At 47.7% G+C, this 20,557-nt stretch overlaps 2 protein-coding genes across 2 annotated transcripts; both read left to right on the top strand.

The window, feature by feature from the left end:
* The first annotated feature begins 12,825 nt into the window (after nt 1-12,825).
* LOC138492824 (cuticle protein 16.5-like) lies at nt 12,826-13,341 on the top strand. Its single transcript, XM_069620173.1, has one exon. It carries the CDS (start codon nt 12,826-12,828, stop codon nt 13,339-13,341), a length of 516 nt encoding a protein of 171 aa, XP_069476274.1.
* Nucleotides 13,342-13,563: 222 nt separating this feature from the next.
* On the top strand, nt 13,564-14,118 carry LOC138492823 (cuticle protein 16.5-like). Its single transcript, XM_069620172.1, has one exon. It carries the CDS (start codon nt 13,564-13,566, stop codon nt 14,116-14,118), a length of 555 nt encoding a protein of 184 aa, XP_069476273.1.
* The last annotated feature ends 6,439 nt before the right edge of the window (nt 14,119-20,557 follow it).

Here is a 20,557-nt window from a genome sequence, read left to right as displayed (position 1 = left end):
GATAGTTCCTTAGAGCACACGAAGGCTGGCACTGTTGGTGTGCTATTGGTATTCTGTGTGTGTGCATGTGTACTGGTGCTGGGAGGGGCTCTACAGCATGCCTCTTGATGCCCCAGATGAGGGGCAGAATGTTCATCTGACTGGGTGCTTCTGTGGCTAGCAAAATGGCTAGGACAGTCTGTGGTCCTGGTTTAATGTTTCTTCTAGGAAGTGTTGCAAACAGTTTATAGGTGCGATTTGGCCCAACGCTGTGGTAACTCAGTAATTGACTAAAGGGTTGGAGATCACTGGTGGAAGGAGTATCCATTCTCTTTGCATCTGAGAAGGATGTTCTGACACCTTAGCTAGCGACCATAACTCAAGTGTTCTTTGCTTGTGAGTGGAATGTGGGAGACGCCCGAGGAGTGGAACACCACATAAGACTGAGAAACACAGTCTTGGTTTGTTGCACTTGATGGCATGGTGGATGCCAGGTGACAGTTGCTGGAGTAATCAATGTACCCTTCTGTTCCTATGTCCCACCGCTCATATTGTTCTCATTGACAATGGTGATGTCAGGATGCGTGTGGACTATAGCTAAATACCTAAATGTCCCGGGAGGGTAACTCAGCAGCAACATGCTCATCTTGGAAGCAAGACTACACAAAGCAACATGGGTTCGATCCCCGGGTCCGCGCTTAGAAACCTCTGGGTATTAGGCTTGTTATAAATAACCTATCATATCATATCATATCATATCATATCATATCTAAACAGCACTGGAGCAGTGCACATTTCCAAAAATGATTGAAATATTCCACTGTCATGGTGTGAGTTTGAAAGACAGAGAAGAAACAGGATTTCACTACCTTTGGGAGATTTATGTGTTGAAGCACATGCTTGCTTAGTTTACAGAGCCTTTGATCACATTAGAGCACTCCCGGAGATTCACAAAATGCACCGTAAAGAGCAGGAACCTACAGGATGTCTTTGCATATCAGCAGGGTTGTTGCTAGGTCTGCAAAAGATCAGGGGCTACAGCCTTTTGGTTGTAGTCCATGAGCTTCTATCCGGGGCTACAACCAAAAGACACGGGGCTATAGCCCCCTCAGCCCCCCTAGCAACGCCTCTGCTTATTAGGATGATATCACCTGTAGGCCATGAAAATGGCAGCAGTGCATGGTATTAATCAATTTAGCACAACAGTCCTTTGAAAAAGTCTAGAGGATCATGAACAGTGACTGCTGAGTACTCAGGACCTCTAAGAAAAAGAGGCAGCTCTGATGCCACAGGGTGAAATTTGTGTATTAATGTTTCAGAAGCGGGCAAATAAGTACAAACATCAAAGGTAGAGGCATTTAAAACACAGCCCCACCCTTAATCCTTTAAAATAAGAACATCGTTTCCAGGGTTTTGCAGTTCGTACAGCGATTCCCTACTGCATTTGCCTTCTTAAACTGGCAACTGAGAACGAGCACAAGAAGATACTCTCCACCGAGGAAGTACAGGATGAATGGGGTGGGCGTCGCTGTCATCCACAAGACCTTATGGCCCTGCACCAGACTTGCAGTAGACAACATTGGCTCCTTCGAAGACCTCTTCTGCCACTTTCTGCTCTCCTCAACGGACACAATCACCTTCCATCTCATCTACAGACCACCCAAATCAAACACTGCCTTCATCGGAGACTTCACCAACCTGGTCACCACCATGTCCCTCACGCATGCCAGCAACATCTTCCTAGGCGACTTCAACCTCGCAGGCAACAAGGTCACCAAACTGATGAAGGAAGCTCTCCACTGCCCACTCGACACCCTCAACCTCACACAGCACACAAGATTCAATGCACAAGAAACTTGGCCTTATCTTTGAGTGAGTGAGTCCTTTGGATCTCAGTAGACAGAAGCTGCTTTGAGAAGTGAACCCTGAAGCAGCTTTGTAGATACAAGCTGCTCCACATTAATAACACTGGGGAGAATCTGAGGCCAGTGGTTCATCAAGATGAATGTCAGAGCTCTGAACCTGTTGCGTTTACTAGCAAGCGCCTGCCATCCTCATGTATAAAATGGAGATCCTTGCGAAATGTGGTGATTATCTCAACGAGGAAACATGCAGGCTGATAGCAAGGGATTCACGCATGTGTGAAAGTAGGAAAAGTTGGATGTCACTTTACCAAGGTGATTGACAGTCCTATTAATATACCCACTTGGAGTAATGGCATTTGTAACACTGATGCAGATGTCCTCTCTTGGCATCAACACCCAGACTACTTTAAGACCAGACGTAAGCTCCACTTGTAAGCCAACACAGGCGTGACTCACACCACCCCTCTGCCTCTCACTAACCATCAGGAAAATGTCAAACAGGTATGTTCAAAATGTTTAAATATATATTGCGTGCTTGTTCAGACACTAGGCCTTTAACAGCTATCTTATTTTTTTTTATTCCCTAGTAGCTGTTCCAGGTCTATGTGTCTCAATATACCACCCCTTCATCAACTTGGCTTACACTCATTCAGACATCCACCTGCTATTTTAAAGGCACCCTAATCCGGGGATGCCTCTTATCTTTTCTGCTTCCTATGTACATCATTTCTGTTAAAAATGGCATCCCTAATGTTCATTAGCACTCTGGAATGGGGCACTGGCCAATCAGGATGCTCGGAACTCAGACTGTTTTGCATGGTACAAGCTTGTGTCCCGAGCAGCCTGGGTGCTGCTAGCCAGCACCCTCTTCCTTTCCCCACTCCACCGTCCCCTCACATTTTAGCACCTTTGTAGTTTCCTATGCGGGTGCTAAGAGTGTGTATTAAAAAAAATAATAGTAAATGTACATTTGCTGCACAGCGCCGGTCTGTGCAGTGCTTTCCCGAAGTCTGTCTTCAATGTTAACAACGGTATCAACATGGACATTGAAATGGACTTAGGAACCACGGCGTGCCGGGCTGCGCAGCAAAGGTAAGTTTCTTTTTGGGTTTACTTAAAACACACCATTAGCACCCTTCTAGGGAACTACACAGGTGCTAATGGCGATGTGCCCCTCAGCAGCTGGCATATTGCTCGCTTTGCTCGGGCCCTTAACTTGGGTGGCGGGCCGTTACTGACAGGGTCGGCCCACCTGCAAGGGGCATATTGCCCCAATAAATGCAAATACTCTGAGCCATAGTGCATTGATTTAATAACAGGAGGGGTTAAAGGATTGCCTGGCGGGGGGGGGAGGCCTGCTCATTCTGCAGTGAATCACCACTGTGCCCCAAACTGTCTGGGAGCCTGCACCTGGTATCATGTATTGAAACATAGCCACTTTCGACTTGGTCTCTTTGACCAAATCGAATAGAAACAGCCCCATGAATGTGACCAGTATAACGGCTCTGCTACATGCATAGATTGCAGGTAAGGCAGTGTCATCTGTGTGTAGTGCACTCACATACTTCTGGAAGAGTTGCTCAGCCTTGTGGCCCGGTTAGAGAATATTTAGCAAATCCAGCATTAACCATTTACATAAATATTAGACCTGTTTCCTACCTAAGGAGTTGCTCAAAATTGTTCTGAAGTGTCTATGTGAGGATTGAGGATACCTGGGCTTCGACCATTTATATGACATGGTTGGACAATAGTTTCTTTGCCATATACTGTATACAAAAAAGTAAAAGATATATCTGAAATCGATACCCCCCTATTGTGCATTAGTACCCGGCGAGGTTCAATGATCTTGTAAAAAGCAAGTTCATTGGCCCTCACCAGGGTATCACCTGCCCGACAAGGTTTCGAGTCACTGCCACGTCTGGAGAACTTTCTGCGAATGGCCTCCATGGAAAGGGAGAAGAGACTACGTGTAGTCCCTTTGCCCCTTCCATGGTGGCCATTTTGTTTGTTTACTTTTTCTTTACATTCGATTTAATGGCTGCCATGGAAAGGGAGAAGGGACTAGATGTAGTGCCTTCTCCCCAATCCCTGGTGGCCATTTCTTTTTGCTTTATTTTGAGAAACGTTTGCAGTGCTATTTCTCTACCCAAGAAAAATTGCTATTAGTTCCCGGCACAACGTGCCGGGGCACTAATAGCAATATAACCCTTGAAGAGGGGGCATTACCGCTTGGGTAATGCCCCCCCTCCTCTTGTTATATTGCCTAAGTAAGTTATTGCCATTAGCCCATGACAACAACGCAGTTGCATTGTTGCAGTTTTCAATCATTGACCCAATATGTCCATGGGTACCCTTGCATGGCCGAGAAGACAATACTTTTCTAAAATTATGTGAGAAAATGTGTAGACTTCGGATGACCCACCATAATTCACTTTTCTTGTGGAAGAGAGTTTCAAAGTAACCTAATTACAGAGGTTCTGACCCCGATTGGAGTAAGGAGGACTGGATCTCTGCTTTCCCAGAAGCAAGATGATGCTCAAGTGGGAATTTTTTGCAGGACATTGCCAGAAATGAAGCATTTATTCAGACCTCATGAGAATCCTGGATAGGCCAACACGCTTCGAAACAGGTATCGCCTCATGACTGCTCAAAGAATGGTGCTATTGGATTCACTCAATGTTAATTTATGTTCAGCAGGAATGGAGGATTCCGGGAGGGGACCTCTTTTTGAGTTATTGGAGATGCAAAGGTCCCACCGGGAGTTAAGACAATGAACTGAACCATTAGATTGAAAAGGAGCACCGATTACCATCCAAGGCTGCAGCACAGAATCCTGGTGGACAGAAAGAGGGGCAAGCCAAGGTGCTTCGCTGGCCTGGTAAAGGGATTAAAACAAGTCCCTGGTGTCAGGCCAGTTCCAATAACAGGGGGCTCTCTGTCTTGCTAAAGGGATCAGAAGAAGTCTCCAGAGTCCCCCAGTTGTTATACCAAGGTGCTTCTCTGGCTAGGTAGTGCGATCAAGGGAAGACTCCAGAGTCACCCAGTTCTTATGCCAAGGTGCTTCTCTGGCTAGGTAGTGGGATTAAAAGAAGTCTCCGGAGTCACCCAGTTCTTATTCAAAGGTGCTTCTCTGGCTAGGTAGTGTGATCAAGAGAAGTCTCCAGAGTCACCCAGTTCTTATGCCAAGGTGCTTCTCTGGCTAGGTAGTGGGATCAAAAGAAGTCCCTGGAGTCACCCCAGTTTCCTATGCCTAGGCTTCTCTGGCTAGGAAGTGGGATTAGAAGAAGTCCCCAGAATCACCTAGTTCTTATACCACAGGGTTTTGCTGACTTAATAAAGGGATTCAAAGAAGTCCGTGGAGTTGGCTCAGCTCTTATGCCAAGGTGCTTCTCTGGCTTGTAAAAGGCACTAGTTCAAGACCATGATTGTCACACTTTAACACAACTTGCAAAAGGATACAGACTTATAAAGGATACAGAATCAGCATCCACCTTGGGAGCCCCTCTGCTCTGGGATATCTTGAACGCGATGTTAACAAGACTTTCCCCCGAAGAGCGCAGCCTGTAGAAATAAACTATAACTAACAGGCCAGGGGCTTGAGTGAAAAGGCAGGTGCAGAGACAACAGAGCTAAGGGAACAAAGCAAAACGATGGTTCAAGATAGCAGCCAGAGTTACCAAAGTGCAGCAATCACCCGCCCGCAATTACCCTCTCTTACCTGCTTAGTCAAGAGGAAGTCCCGTAAACCTATGTGAGTTCAGCAAAGTGGTGACAAGGTGAAGAAGGAAGAAAGTCTCAGTTGAAAGAAAGTCTGTGCAATAATCCACCTAACCCGAACGGCACAAGGGCGCAACTAGATAGTCCAAATATAATCCCCAAGGAATTCAACAAAGCGTCCCCAAAGTGAAAATATCCAATCCAAGTAGTGACCACCAAATCAGGAGAGCGTCCAATCAGTCACTTCGATGTGTAGAGCAATGTTTCTGGTGATGAGCGCAGCGTTGATGGTAGATCCAGAAAAAGAGTGTTTTGTGGGCTTGTGACACACGTGAGGTTGAAGAGTTCAGAAAGCCGGTGGAGTTAGCAGCCAGAAGAGAGAAAAGAAACTTGAAAAGAGGTTTCGTTCAGATTTTCCTAGTGTTCTGTATTGCGTTGAACTTGAGTTTAACAGATTCCAAGGCGTCACAACAATCAAGGGCAAGAGGGAAACAGTCCGTTAAGAAAAGCTGTGAGCTCGTTTACCAAGGGAAAACAGCCGAGGGAAATGGCGCCAGAAATCGTAGGGACAAAACGTTCAAGAGTAATCCTTAAAGCATAAGCCGGGTCCAGGAAACACAGGAATCAGGAAGTCAATAAATCGGGCACTCGAACTAATTACTTAGTTTAGGAGCACCCGTTGCAGGGATACGCCGTACTAAATACTGGTATCATTTCCAGGACGCAAGGCACGTTGCGTGCGCTTCAGGTGACCGCGGGAAGAAGGAATGCTGGATAATGTAGTGCGGCGTATTCTGCGAACTGAAAGCTGTCGCCAGGGCAGCTTCCACCTGGAAATAGATGCCCCCGGATGTCTGTAAGCAGGAATGCGGGGCATGACAATGATTTTAATCGAGTCCTTATCCCAGGAAGTGTTGCAGGGAGTCTCTGCACCGGTATTTGCTGCAACCGCCAGCTCCATTAGAGATAAGTGAGAGGGTTGGAAGAATTGGAAGCACCTGCCAAAAGGACCCTGCAATGAACTCTATGATTCAGTGAACTATCTAGAGATGCTTCCCGCTTATAGAGGATGTCAGACAGGCAGCAACAGCAGACCACAAACCCCCACTGTGTGTCTACGAGAGTCCAGAGGCCTACTTTATCCTTTACTGCTCAGGGTGTCAGAGAACTCCCCCACGCCCTCATACGGGTGCAGAAAGAGATAAAGGCCTCAGGAAACATACCAGGCAGGAAAGCTATACTGGTGCAGCCAAGCTACTGAGGATTAATCTAGACACTAATTGCTGAAGGGAGTCCCCAGAAGAGTGCACTTCTTCACTAGAACCTCATGCAATTAGCGCGGCTTCCCAGGGAGGCAAGCTTGGAAATATTGTAATGCAGCCAGTCAAGTGTGTACCACTGACTCAGGCAAAACAGCGCCTCCTGCCCTGGACACTTAATCCATTTGAAGCCTTGAGAAGTCTACAGACCTCTACATTTCTTTATAGCACATTTAAAAAGCAGTTTTCTTTAACTAATTGCCTTGCATGGGGTAGTCAACCTGTCACCTACAGATAGTTTGGCTTACAGCTTCCATCAGCCACAACCAGAATAGTCAGCATTGCAGGATCCTGGGGTGTGGAGGCAAACACACCGTGAGGGTGACGGGTTGGCAACAGTAGGTTTACAAGGGGGAGGAAATCCAAAAACCTGATAGACAGATTGGGATGAATGAAGCCATGATCTTCTCCTGAGACACCCACAGCACTCTCACAATGCACCACTAATCCGCCACACATCATGCACGTCGTACTGAAGCATTAGCTAAGCTCTCACAATGCACCACTAATCTGCCACGCATCATACACGTCGTACTGAAGCATTAGCTAAGCTCTCACAATGCACCACTAATCTGCCACGCATCATGTACGTCGTACTGAAGCATTAGCTAAGCTCTCACAATGCACCACTAATCTGCCACGCATCATGCACGTCGTACTAAAGCATTAGCTAAGCTCTCACAATGCACATCTGTCCTTACTTGCAATCTGCTCTGATATCCAAATTCTGAGACTTCCCAAGAGCTCCTGTGATGTTCAACGTATGCACCACTGATACATCTACTGAGCCACCCACAGAGCTCTCCAATGCACCACTGAACTGCTCTGGATCATGCGAGCACTGAAGTAGTATCTAAGCTCTCACAATGCACATTTGCCCTTAGTTGCAGTCTACCCTAGTACACAAATTCTGATTCTTCCAGAGAGCTCCTGTGATGCACAACTAATGCACCACTGATACATCTACTGAGACACCCACAGAGCTCTCGCAATGCACCACTGAACTGCTCTGGATCATGCGAGCACTGAAGTATTATCCAAGCTCTCACAATGCACATTTGCCCTTAGTTTCAGTCTACTCTAGTACACAAATTCTGATTCTTCCAGAGAGCTCCTGTGATGCACAACTAATGCACCACTGATACATCTACTGAGACACCCACAGAGCTCTCGCAATGCACCACTAAACTGCTTTGGATCATGCGAGTACTGAAGCATTATCTATGCTCTCACAATGCACATTTGACCTTACTTGCAGTCTGCTCTGGTATCCAAATTCAGAGACTTTCAGAGAACTCTTGCAATGCACACCCAATGCACTGGGCACTACCGATCCTCTGCAGGACAATCACAGAGCTCTCACATTGCACCTCTGCACTGATTTGATTAACACGGTAGGATGTAGTATCCGCTCGAGAGGATAGCTCAGGGGCAACGTGCTCGCCTTGGAAGCAAGACGACACGGAGCACCACAGGTTCGATCCCCGGGTCCGTGCTTAGAAACCTCTGGGTATTAAGCGCGTTATAAATAACCTATCATATCATATCATAGGTGCGGGTTCCTTCTGCTGCTTACCCTACCACAGGATAAGGGGACAGTCAGTAGATGGAATAGAGGACACAGAGGTAACTGTGAAAAGAATGCCACAGTAAACAGATCCCTATAGCAGAGGTGAGACATCTATAGAGCTCACGCCACTGCACCTCTCACCCGACCTGCAGTATTCACCCGGACCCCAGTTTGGAGACACCCACAGGTCTTTCACAAGACTCATTGACTCTCACTTACATCGCATACAGGTACCCCAAACTGTGAACCCCACAGAGCTTTCCCAATGCACTTATTTTTCGTGCATGGAGTGAAAATGTATTTTTCATTTTAGCGAAAATGAAAAAGAGTGATTTAGAAAGACCACTCAGAAAGGTTGCTCTAAATCTTAACTGTCACGCCCCAACCGCATACGAGTGCGCGCAGGGGCTGACAGGTGAGTCGGGACGGGCAGGGGAAGGCGGAAGTCGGCTGTCAGGTGTTTGTTTGCATTCCTGTGTGTATGTTGTGGGGTAGTGGGGATGGGGCTGGGGAGAAGCTATGTGTCGGCGTGTGTGTTTCTGTGTATTTGTATGTGAGGGGAGTTTGGTAGCTAGGATTATGGTGGGTGATGGCGCAGCTTTGAAGGGGATCTAGGGGGGATGAAATCCCCTGATTTCAAGTGGCGGGCGCCGAGGGGCGGCGGGAGGAGTGATATACTTTGAATATTTAAGGCTGCACCAAATTGGCCAGAAAAAAACAGTGTTTTTTGTGTGTGGCCTTCTTCGACCTATTCACAGAGCTCTGAATCTGAGCCTGTAACATAAATATTAAAAGAGAGGATCCGGGAGGAACCTGCAAGCGTTTCCCCTGGGGCGTTTTTGGCTGCTCCACAGGCCAGCGAGCTGGTCTGTGCGTAGAGCGCCTTCCAGGGGTATTTAAGGTGGAAGGGAAGGTTCGGGAGCAAGCGACGGTTAGGACATAGCTGTAAGCCCAAAAGAAACAGTAGCATCTACAAGTTTCAATAGGGAGCTAAACCAACGCATTCCTTTTGATAAAATGGCTTTTCCCACGCCTCCTAGCATCAGGAAGTTGAAATGGGCTTAATTGGGCCAATTGAGAGGAACAGAGCCCAATTTCCCATGGAAATCAACCAATAAGAATGGATCTCTAAATGGGACCAAGAAATAAGGATAGCAGGTGTAGGTCTCACACCAGACTTTCACTCCCCAAAGGAGGCGGCTGGGGAATAGGAAGACTTATATAGAGAGCCCTGTGCACTTTCTCTTCCAACCCCTGTAAAACCATGCACATATCATGAGGCTTGTAGGAATTGTGCCAGGTCTCTCCACTCAGCTGAAACCACAGAGGAAATGGATGCCGATCAAGCAGTGAATCATTTGATTGGTGGATTTAGGGCCTGCAGCCCAAACATGGAGACTCAATGAATAAATACATAGGGCCTCATTTTGAGTTTGGCGGTATTTCATTTGTAAATTCCGCTAAGTGCAAGTACGGTTACCGCATGCATGCTCAGTGAGGCACACCACATGGTTCTCGCTTGTGCGCCTTATTTGCACAGCAGAATTGCATGCGCGATTGAGCTTGCTCTGTGACCTTTGCTGCATTTAATGGGGAACATAGTACATAAAAAAGCATAGGTAGTCGCCTCAGATGACGCACTCCCAGCACGGTTGATGCCGGACGTGGCCAGGTGCACATTGGCACACCATAGACCTCTTCCTCCTGGTGAATGGCTACTGCTTGCCATGGGCAGATATTAACCAATCAATGCTTTCCGACTGGATGAGCTGTACAAAATGTCATTGATACATTTTCTTGTGAGGCAGCTAAAGGGCTAGTGCCCGTATCCCACCATGGTCACTGAGCGGCTTACTAGAGCTTGCAAAGAGGCTAATGGCGTACACCACCACCTGAGGCTTTGCCACTTTGAGTAGCTCTGGCTGCGGATATGTTAAGTTCAAATGTTTTTATACTGTGCCAAATCACCACGATAGTAGTATCGAAGCGCCTAGGCTTGTCAGTAGTGTAATGTTCTGTGCCTCCACCAGGGGTATCCAGACCTTAGTCTGCTGGAAAAAAGAAAATGAGGGTGGGGAAGATAAGAGGATGGGAAGTGGGAAGTAGATGCTACGAACACAGCGGGGATGGAGCGGGTGAAGAATGCTTTGCCATCGCCTGTTAGGTGGACCATGGTTCTGCAAAAGGGAGGAGGCGCCATGTTCTAAAGAGTTCTGATATTTGGACTGTGTTCGGAAGAACACTTGGAGTATTGTAAGTTAATATACAATGCAGCAAAAAAAAGCAGCAAAAAATGGAACTCACTCCCAACTACCATAAGAGCAGAGCCTTCCTTCTCAGTCTTCCGCAACACAAAGTTAAAGCCTGGCTTCGAGACCAGGACCACAACCTTGCCTTACATTAACATATGCTCCGCTTCATTATAGCCTTTTACTTTATAAATGATTGCACCCCTGTATATCTCTAATCCTCTGTTTGTACAGACTCACGCTTTATGCATTTGTTCAATGACTCTGTACATAGTCTTGTGTAAATGCCTATACCTTGTCATGTGGAAACTGTATAAAATTGTAAGATTAGCGCTCAGTTGCCCCTGGGTTTGATGCACTCTACAAATAAATAAAATACAAATTCAAATACAAATGGGCCTGTTTACAAGCGCAGGGGTGATGTAAAGACGGCGGTGAAGTGGGCGTAATTCCGTTACATTCACTTAATCTCTACATTACCATATCACTGGAGTACATGCTTGGATGTAAAGTGGATGATGTACCTGCATCATTTTGCTGGAGGTTAATCCTCCATTTTACCTCCATTTTACCTTTACAGCAAAACTGTTCGTGGTAAATCCACTGAAAATCCCCATAGAGTCCTGTGGAACACCTTGCCACCACTCGTAATGCTGTGGTAATGCTCCGGAACCAGGTGACAGTCCCTGTAACTACATTTGGCAGTCATTCTGCAGATTTACAGCCAGATTACCGCCAAACTCATGATGAGGCGTAATGTATGCGTAGTTCTTTCATAAATACTCTGCTCATATATTCTTTTCTGGCGTGTATGCTTTAAATAAAGATGATTTTCTAAAAAAAGTAGCGTGAACATACATTTAAAAAGTGCTCTTACTTTATAAAGTGTTAATGGAGGGTGAGTCATTAAAAAACAACCACAATTCATTTCTGGCTTGGAAGAGGTGAAAAAATATTGGTTGTTCAGCTCAACAATGTGGGCCTCATTATGGGTTTGCCGGTGACCCGCGGCTAATTCCAGTGGGTAACCGGCAAACCCGCGTTACCATCTCTGCCACCCAATATCCTAATATTACTGGGATATTACGGGCGCCAAAGTTATGGTAAGTTTATAGGACTCCATGAGATGGGATTGCCGGAATCACTGGCACTGGTAAGATTCTGGCATTTTCTGCCAGTAGTGGCTTGAACTGCTGGCAGGTCAGGGATGCCGGTAGTTCAATGCCCCCACCAGCACACTTGTACTTTGCCGGTTTCTGGAACGACCGGCAATTTTCCTGGCATTTTTTCCAGACCGGCAATGCGCGGCTCGGTTGCCTCCCAGTGGCGCTGCATGTTTGTTTGTTTGTTTATTTTATTTGTATAGCGCTCCAGACTCGTGGGTAAATGTGCGCATAAAGAGTTCAGTTACAGGAATGAGGTATGCACCATAGCATGCGCCCATTGCTTCTGTGCTCTACTGTCCCTGCCTGGTCACGCTGGGCTGGAAGGGGGGTGGACAAAAGCTAAAACGTCCACGATTCATGGCGACCCATCCCCATCCACTGCCCCGTGATTCCACCCCTGAGAATGTGGGTCTCCACCTGCTTGATTAGACCTTGAGCAAAGAGATGGGGGCGGGGTGAGGCCAGGGACCCACAGCTATTGGCAGAGGCAGCAGAGAAAGGCATCCCAGAGAAAATCATGAGCCCCTCCCTGGCCCATGGGAATCAATAATCTATAAAAGCTGCACATGGGATGTGGGCCTTTGGCAGTCCTTCGAGTGGAGCAGGAGGGGGTGGGAGTCCTAAACTGCCCTAAGGTTTTGTTCACACTTTAGGAAAAAGTTTCACAAGAGCATCTATTCACCATCAGTTCAGAAAGTACTTGCACTGCCCCTTCTATCTTCTGCACATAAGGGCAGGCGGGTACGAGGAGCAGGGGCAGGATGGGGTGGTTGTGCTGGAAAGGGAAATAGAAATGTCTTCTCAAAAGCCTTCCACACATTCAACAAGATAACCTGCCGTTCCTCATGCTGAAATCCTGCAACAGACTATGCCGCACCCTAAACGGCCGGAATCCCCACAAATGGGTATGCTGCACCCTACACGGCCAGAAGCCCCACAAATGGGTATGCTGCACCCTACATGGCCAGAAGCCGCACAAACGGGTATGCTGCACCCTACACGGCCAGAAGCCCCACAAAAGGGTATGCTGCACCCTACACGGCTGGAAGCCGCACAAATGGGTATGCTGCACCCTACACGGCCGGAATCCCCACAAATGGGTATGCTGCACCCTACACGGCCGGAATCCCCACAAATGGGTATGCTGCACCCTACATGGCCGGAATCCCCACAAATGGGTATGCTGCACCCTACACGGCCAGAAGCCGCACAAATGGGTATGCTGCACCCTACATGGCCAGAAGCCCCACGAAAGGGTATGCTGCACCCTACACGGCTGGAAGCCGCACAGATGGGTATGCTGCACCCTACACGGCCAGAAGCCCCACAAAAGGGTATGCTGCACCCTACATGGCTGGAAGCTGCACAAATGGGTATGCTGCACCATACACGGCTGGAAGCCGCACAAATGGGTATGCTGCACCCTACACGGCCAGAAGCCCCACAAAAGGGTATGCTGCACCCTGCACACCCTGAAACCTCACAGAATGGTATGCTGCACCCTACACGGCTGGAAGCCACACAAATGGGTATGCTGCACCCTACACGGCCAGAAGCCCCACAAATGGGTATGCACCCTACACGGCCAGAAGCCGCACAAATGGGTATGCTGCACCCTACACGGCCAGAAGCCCCACAAATGGGTATGCTGCACCCTACACGGCCAGAAGCCCCACACACGGGTATGCTGCACCCTACATGGCCAGAAGCCGCACAAACGGGTATGCTGCACCCTACACGGCCAGAAGCCCCACAAAAGGGTATGCTGCACCCTACACGGCTGGAAGCCGCACAAATGGGTATGCTGCACCCTACATGGCCGGAATCCCCACAAATGGGTATGCTGCACCCTACACGGCCAGAAGTCCCACAAATGGGTATGCTGCACCCTACACGGCCGGAATCCCCACAAATGGGTATGCTGCACCCTACATGGCCGGAATCCCCACAAATGGGTATGCTGCACCCTACACGGCCAGAAGCCGCACAAATGGGTATGCTGCACCCTACATGGCCAGAAGCCCCACGAAAGGGTATGCTGCACCCTACACGGCTGGAAGCCGCACAGATGGGTATGCTGCACCCTACACGGCCAGAAGCCCCACAAAAGGGTATGCTGCACCCTACATGGCTGGAAGCTGCACAAATGGGTATGCTGCACCATACACGGCTGGAAGCCGCACAAATGGGTATGCTGCACCCTACACGGCCAGAAGCCCCACAAAAGGGTATGCTGCACCCTGCACACCCTGAAACCTCACAGAATGGTATGCTGCACCCTACACGGCTGGAAGCCACACAAATGGGTATGCTGCACCCTACACGGCCAGAAGCCCCACAAATGGGTATGCACCCTACACGGCCAGAAGCCGCACAAATGGGTATGCTGCACCCTACACGGCCAGAAGCCCCACAAATGGGTATGCTGCACCCTACACGGCCGGAATCCCCACAAATGGGTATGCTGCACCCTACATGGCCAGAAGTCCCACAAAAGGGTATGCAGCACCCTGCACACCCTGAAACCTCACAGAATGGTATGCTGCACCCTACACAGCTGGAAGCCCCACTAAAGGGTATGCAGCACTATGCACGACCCAAAACCTCTTAGAAGAATATGCTGCGCCCACAAGACCTGAAATCCCACAGAAACGCATGCTGACCCTACACGACATGACAAAAGGGTATGCAGTACCCTGCATGACCTCAAGACCCGCAGAAGAGTATACTGCACCCTTCACGACCTGAAACCTCGCAAAATGGTATGCGGCACCATGCACGACCTGAAGCCCAACAGAAGAGTATGCTGCACCCTACATGACCTGTAGCCCCACAGAAGAGTATACTGCACCCTACACGACCTGAAATCCTACAGAAGGGTATGTGGCACCCTGCATGACCTGAAACCCCTCAGAAGAGAATGCTGCACCCTGCATGACCTGAAGCCCCACAGAAGAGTGTGCTGCCCTATACACAACCGGAAGCCCCACAGAAGAGTATGCTGCACCCTACACAACCTTAAATCCCACAGAAGAGTATGCGGTACCCTGTGTGACCTGAAGCCTCACACAAGAGTATACTGCACCCTACACAACTTGAAACCTCACTGAAGAGTATGCTACACCCGATATTCTTGAAACCCCACAGGAGAGTATGCTGCACCCTACACGACTTGAAACCTCACAGAAGAGTATGCTGCACCTTGCACAACCTGACAAACCTACAGAAGAAAATGCTGCACCCTACAGAACCTGAAACCCCGCAGAAACGTGTGCTTCACCCTACATGACCTAATACCCCACCGAAGAGTATGCTGCACCCTACATGACCTGAAATTCCACGAACGGTATGCTGAAACCTGCACGATCTGAAGCCCTACAGAAGAGTATGCTGCACCCTGCACGACCTGAAAACCTAACAGAACGGTAGGCTGCACCTAAAAGGGCCTGCAACCGCACCTCACAGAAGAGCATAGTGCACCATCCACACTTGAAAAACCACAGGAGAGTATGCTGCATCCTACAGGGCCTGAAAACCCAGAGGAGGGTATGCTGCACCCTACACGACCTGAAAACCTCATGCAGTGTATGCTGCTCTCTATAGGACTTGAAACCTCACAGAAGAGTATGCTGCACCCTACACGACCTGAAACCCCACAGAAACGTGTGCTTCACCCTACACGACCTATAACCCCACTGAAGAGCATCCTGCACACTACACAACCTGAAATCCCACAGAAGGGTATGATGCACCCTGCACGACCTGAAATCCCACAGAAGAGTATGCTGCACCCTACACAACCTGAAATCCCACAGAAGGGTATGATGCACCCTGCACGACCTGAAATCCCACAGAAGAGTATGCTGAACCCTACACAACCTAACACCCCACTGCAGACTATGATACACCCAATATATATCCTGAAACCCCACAGGAGAATATGCTACACACTGCACAATCTAAAATCCCACAGAAGGGTATGCTGTGACATTCACAACCTGAAGCCCCACAGAAGAGTATGCTGTAGCCTACACGACCTGAAACCCCACGGAAACGTATGCTTCACCCTACACGACCTAACGCCCGACTGAAAAGTATGGTGCACCCGATATATCCTGAAACCCCACAGAAGAGTATGCTGCACCCTACATGACTTGTAGCCCCGCAGACGAGTATGCCCACCCCTACACAACCTGAAATCCCGCAGAAGGGTATGTTGCAACCTGCACAACCAGAAGCCCCAGAGAAGAGTGTGCTGCACCCTACACAACCTGTAACCCCATAGAAGGGAGTGCTGTACCCTGCACGACCTGAAGACCCACGGAAGGGTATGCTGCACCTTACACGACCTGACAACCTAACAGAAGGGTATGCTGCACCCTACACAACCTGACAACCTAACAGAAGGGTATGCTGCACCTTACACAACCTGACAACCTAAAAGAAGGGTATGCTGCACCCTACACAACCTGAAAACCCAGAGGAGGGTATGCTGCACCCTACACGACCGGAAAACCTAACAGAAGGGTGTGCTGCACCCTACACAACCTGAAAACCTAACAGAAGGGTATGCTGCACCATACACAACCTGAAAACCTAACAGAAGGGTATGCTGCACCATACACAACCTGGAAACCTAACAGAAGGGTATGCTGCACCTAAGGGGGACTGCAACCACACGTCACAGAAGAGTATAGTGCGCCCTCCACAACCTGAAAACCCAGAGGAGGGTATGCTGCACCCTACACAACCTGAAAACCTCAGGAGCAGTATGCTGCACTCTATATAGCCTGAAACCCCACAGAAGGGTATGATGCACCCTACATGATTTGAAACCCTGACAGAAGAATGTGCTGCATTCTATACACCCAGAAATGCCACAGAACGGTATGGTGCCCCTATGCATTCAGAAACCCTACGGTAGGGCATGCTGCACCCTATAAATAATACAACCATACAGAAAGCTATGGTGCACCCTATAAATAATATATGAATCTACAGAGGGGTCCATTATTTGCTTTAAAGAAAGGAGTGAAACTGGGCCAATCCCCTGTCATGCAGCTAGAAGTAAACCTAAGGATAATACTGACACTCACAGGTTGCTAGGACTGCCCCCTACTAAGGGCCATTTCAAGTGTGGTGACTGTTTGGCGTGGGAGTGTACTGCACACACCACTTTAATTGAGGCTAAAGCAAGACCATAGATATTAAAACATTTTACAAATTGTAAAACTGCCCATGTGATATATGTTGGAAAAACGATGTGGCCAGTTCATCTGCACATTATCCCCTTAAGTATGCTCGTCCTTTTTGCATAGACTTGCATAATAGCCCGGCACTGGAACATAAATCATGCATCAGGAACAGAGTGGCCACGGCTCCAATGGTGGCATGTTTTCATCAGATGAACCCTACTGAGGATGCCTTTTGTTGGCTAGTTATTGACAAAGTCGTGGTGGGGAGAAGTGGTTCTATAGATGTGTGTAATTGTAATTGTTTATTTATAGACGGGAACAGGGAAATACAGAGTCATTCTTAGGCATTGAAATAGTGCAAAGTCAGATAGCTATCGGCCCTCAGTACAACACAACGAACACCAGCGTGGTTCAGTGTGTTCAGTGAGAGACTGTACATTAGAATGCATTCGCTTTTTATACATTTTGTGAACGCTATGGCCAACCCCTCTTCGGGTTAATATCCTACTTTATATGTTACCAATTCTAGGGTTCGTTGCCGAGTCTCAAATAACCGCATCTAACTCGTTCGTTCTTTATTACATGTAACAATAAGCGTATGCATTAACTGTGTATTCCAAGTTTCGTACTGCAGGCCTTCTTAAACATTTATACAATATAGTAAAACAGATGTTCTTTGTCCAATGTGTAAATACATTATCATAATACATACTCGTGGATTGGATTACTTGCACGAGTAATCCTTTTACACATAGGTCAACGTAGGACGAGGTCTCAGTTCATGACCTCAAGAAGTAGCCTGCGTGTAGATTGCACATTAGCGATGTTCAGAGGTCAAGACGGCAATGTTGTATTTTGCAATGACATCGTCCACCATTTTAGCTCACAGGGTGACTTTTCCACATAAATCCTAAAATGGCGGTTTAACCTAAAATGGCGGCCTACATAGATTAAAGGTCAGGACCTTGCAACACAGATCTCGCAAATGACTTTTGAGCAACTTGGCGTAGGCCAATATTAATATATTTATTACAATAGGAGGCACGATATACTTTTTATTCCGACAAACCCTCCTTTTGTCCTATGCCAAGTGCTAAAAACTATTTTGGGTCTCCTTACGAATAACTCCTTACATCAGTATCCATGTACCCTGAATCACTATCTGAAATATCTATTGCCATTAGGTCTTTTACTAATATATCTTTTAACACATATTCTTTGGAAGTTTTATCTGAGGCATACACCTCATGTCCTATCGAATTTATCGTTTGTGCACAACACCCCCCTAGCATCGAACACATACCAGGCAGACACTGAATACAGCAACAAAGGAACAACAGAACTCCTAAAATAGTTAATAAAACCAAAAGTACCTTCCAACCCCAAGATCGCAAGAAGTCCCGGAACCAAGTGCTTAAATCCCAGATTCCCTCGGGAACATGCACTTCGGAACCAAGGACGTGCAGATTTTGTATTGCCTTAAAGATAGTTGGGGAGGAATCTGGTGAGAAAACACAGCAAGCGGACCCCACTAATTTGCATACTCCACCACGCTCAGCTAGAATGACATCTAATACCATTAGATTTTGGAGTGCTACTAGTCTTATTGCTTTCTGCTCTAATGTCATATTGTAGATTATATCTGGGCTCCGGTTGATGGTTCTCTCCAATACTCTCGATAGTTTTCTGATATCTTCTGAATTCGCTATCTGCCCCCAAAATGGCACAACTGATTTAGCTATATCTCCCAATACTTGTGCCGGGGTATCACCACTCTCATCCCGTCGTGGACGAGCCTTTGAAACTTCTTTAGTACTCGCTATAAACATCCCAGGTAACAGGATCCCTAAATAACAGGTTCCTCGCCAATCCCTGGGCAACCAAGAATAATGCTCTAAGAGAAGCATAGCAAGCAGTTGTCAATGGTAAAGGATGAATATACCAACCTAGCCCCTTATCCCCGTGTTGCGGTAAATGTGAACAGACCCAACAATTGGATCTGTTAAAAATGGCATGTGTAGCGTTCATTATAAGTAGAAAAGTATTATTATGATACTTTTGTCTGTGCTGGGAATCTCTAGGGGACAAAGTATGCGAAGGCACGAAAGGTGTATGAACAGTGGGTACATTTACAGTCGGTAGCGAAAACTCTAAAGGATAAGCTTCTTCTAAATACCAAAGGCCTACAACAGTGTCTATCATAAAACCAAATATTATTACAAAAACACAGCAGTACGTTTTCGGGGCCCAGGCATTTTGTCTATTGTCCCGGTTGGTCACCCCCTTATTTACAAGTCCAATACGAACGGCGGCGGTAGCAGGCATTGCAGTCTTCAAAACGGAAACCCCAATGTTCGTTGCTGGCGACCCCCCGGTCGTGCGATTTCTGTGTCCTTCCAAAACCCTAGCCAACAGAATCCCCTTTCTCAAATTTGGGAAAAAGTGAGCCCTCGATGATTCTTTTCCTTCCTTGAATGCACAGTCGAACGTGCCGTATGTCTATTTTCTTGGACGCAAGTGATATCTGATTTTTCCTGGTACTGATTGATCCGGAAGCAATGTGTCGTCACTTTTCGTTGGAAGCAACGTATCTGGGACAAACAAAGGGGTTGCATTTGAAACAGCCCTTTCCGGGTGCAAAATCGGTGGAGAGTGTGGAAACAAAATGGAAGCTTCCCCAAGCCTCTCGGGCTTAGAGATATTCTCTGACACACTCTCGGTGCTGTTTACTGCTTTGGGATTGTTGGTTGCAGTATCAGCAAGGGGTTCTGCTTCTTCTGTAACGTGTGGCACAGGGTGAGGAAGTTTCTTGATGTGTGACGCGTGGATCCAATTCTTTCGGCCAGCTACCCGCACCGCTGTTTGGGTGACCAACAAGACCTGGAATGGCCCACGCCAGCGAGGCGCGAGGCAGGAGGTGCATTCAAATGACTTAGCAAGCACCCAGCTACCAGGTCGTATGCCGTGGCCCGGGCCTTCGTACCGCACAGGTAAGGCCTCTCGTACCTGATCGTAAATCAAATACAGGTTTTTAGTTAATTGGCTACAATAATCTGAAAGTAATACATTTTCAATGGGCCTCATTACACGGTAGGCTGAGGACCAAGCTGCTATTAGCACCTTGGTCCATGCCGGTAAAATATCGGCACCGCCTTGGTGGAAAGGGGAATTACTGCCCTATTCCAAGGTTGGCGGGGCAGTAATTCCCCCTTCCCCCATTGCCCTTCCCCATTCCCATTTTTGCCTCATAGGGCTCTATGGGAATGGGGAAGGCGCTAATTACGGTGCCGCAAATTGCAGTACCGTAATTAGCAGCCTGGTCCCTTTGCGGGGTGGTTTTTAATGCCTGCTAAACAGCAGGCGTTAAAGTACTTACCCGCAAAGGGACCTCGTAGTAAGGCGGTAAGGGTTTACTGATACCGGTGCCCTTACCGGTACCGGTAAACCCTTACCACCATCCGTGTAATGAGGCCCAATATCACTTAACTTTCGACATT

The sequence above is a fragment of the Ambystoma mexicanum genome, chromosome 10, assembly GCF_040938575.1.
Source record: "Ambystoma mexicanum isolate Mex_15411 chromosome 10, UKY_AmexF1_1, whole genome shotgun sequence".
NCBI classification, from domain to species: Eukaryota; Metazoa; Chordata; class Amphibia; order Caudata; family Ambystomatidae; genus Ambystoma; species Ambystoma mexicanum.
This window is presented reverse-complemented; position numbering and strand designations above follow the sequence as displayed.

Coding starts and splice junctions, on each gene's coding strand:
- LOC138492824 (XM_069620173.1), top strand. CDS start 12,826: ATGGCCAGAAGCCGCACAAACGGGTATGCTGCACCCTACACGGCCAGA.
- LOC138492823 (XM_069620172.1), top strand. CDS start 13,564: ATGGCCAGAAGCCGCACAAACGGGTATGCTGCACCCTACACGGCCAGA.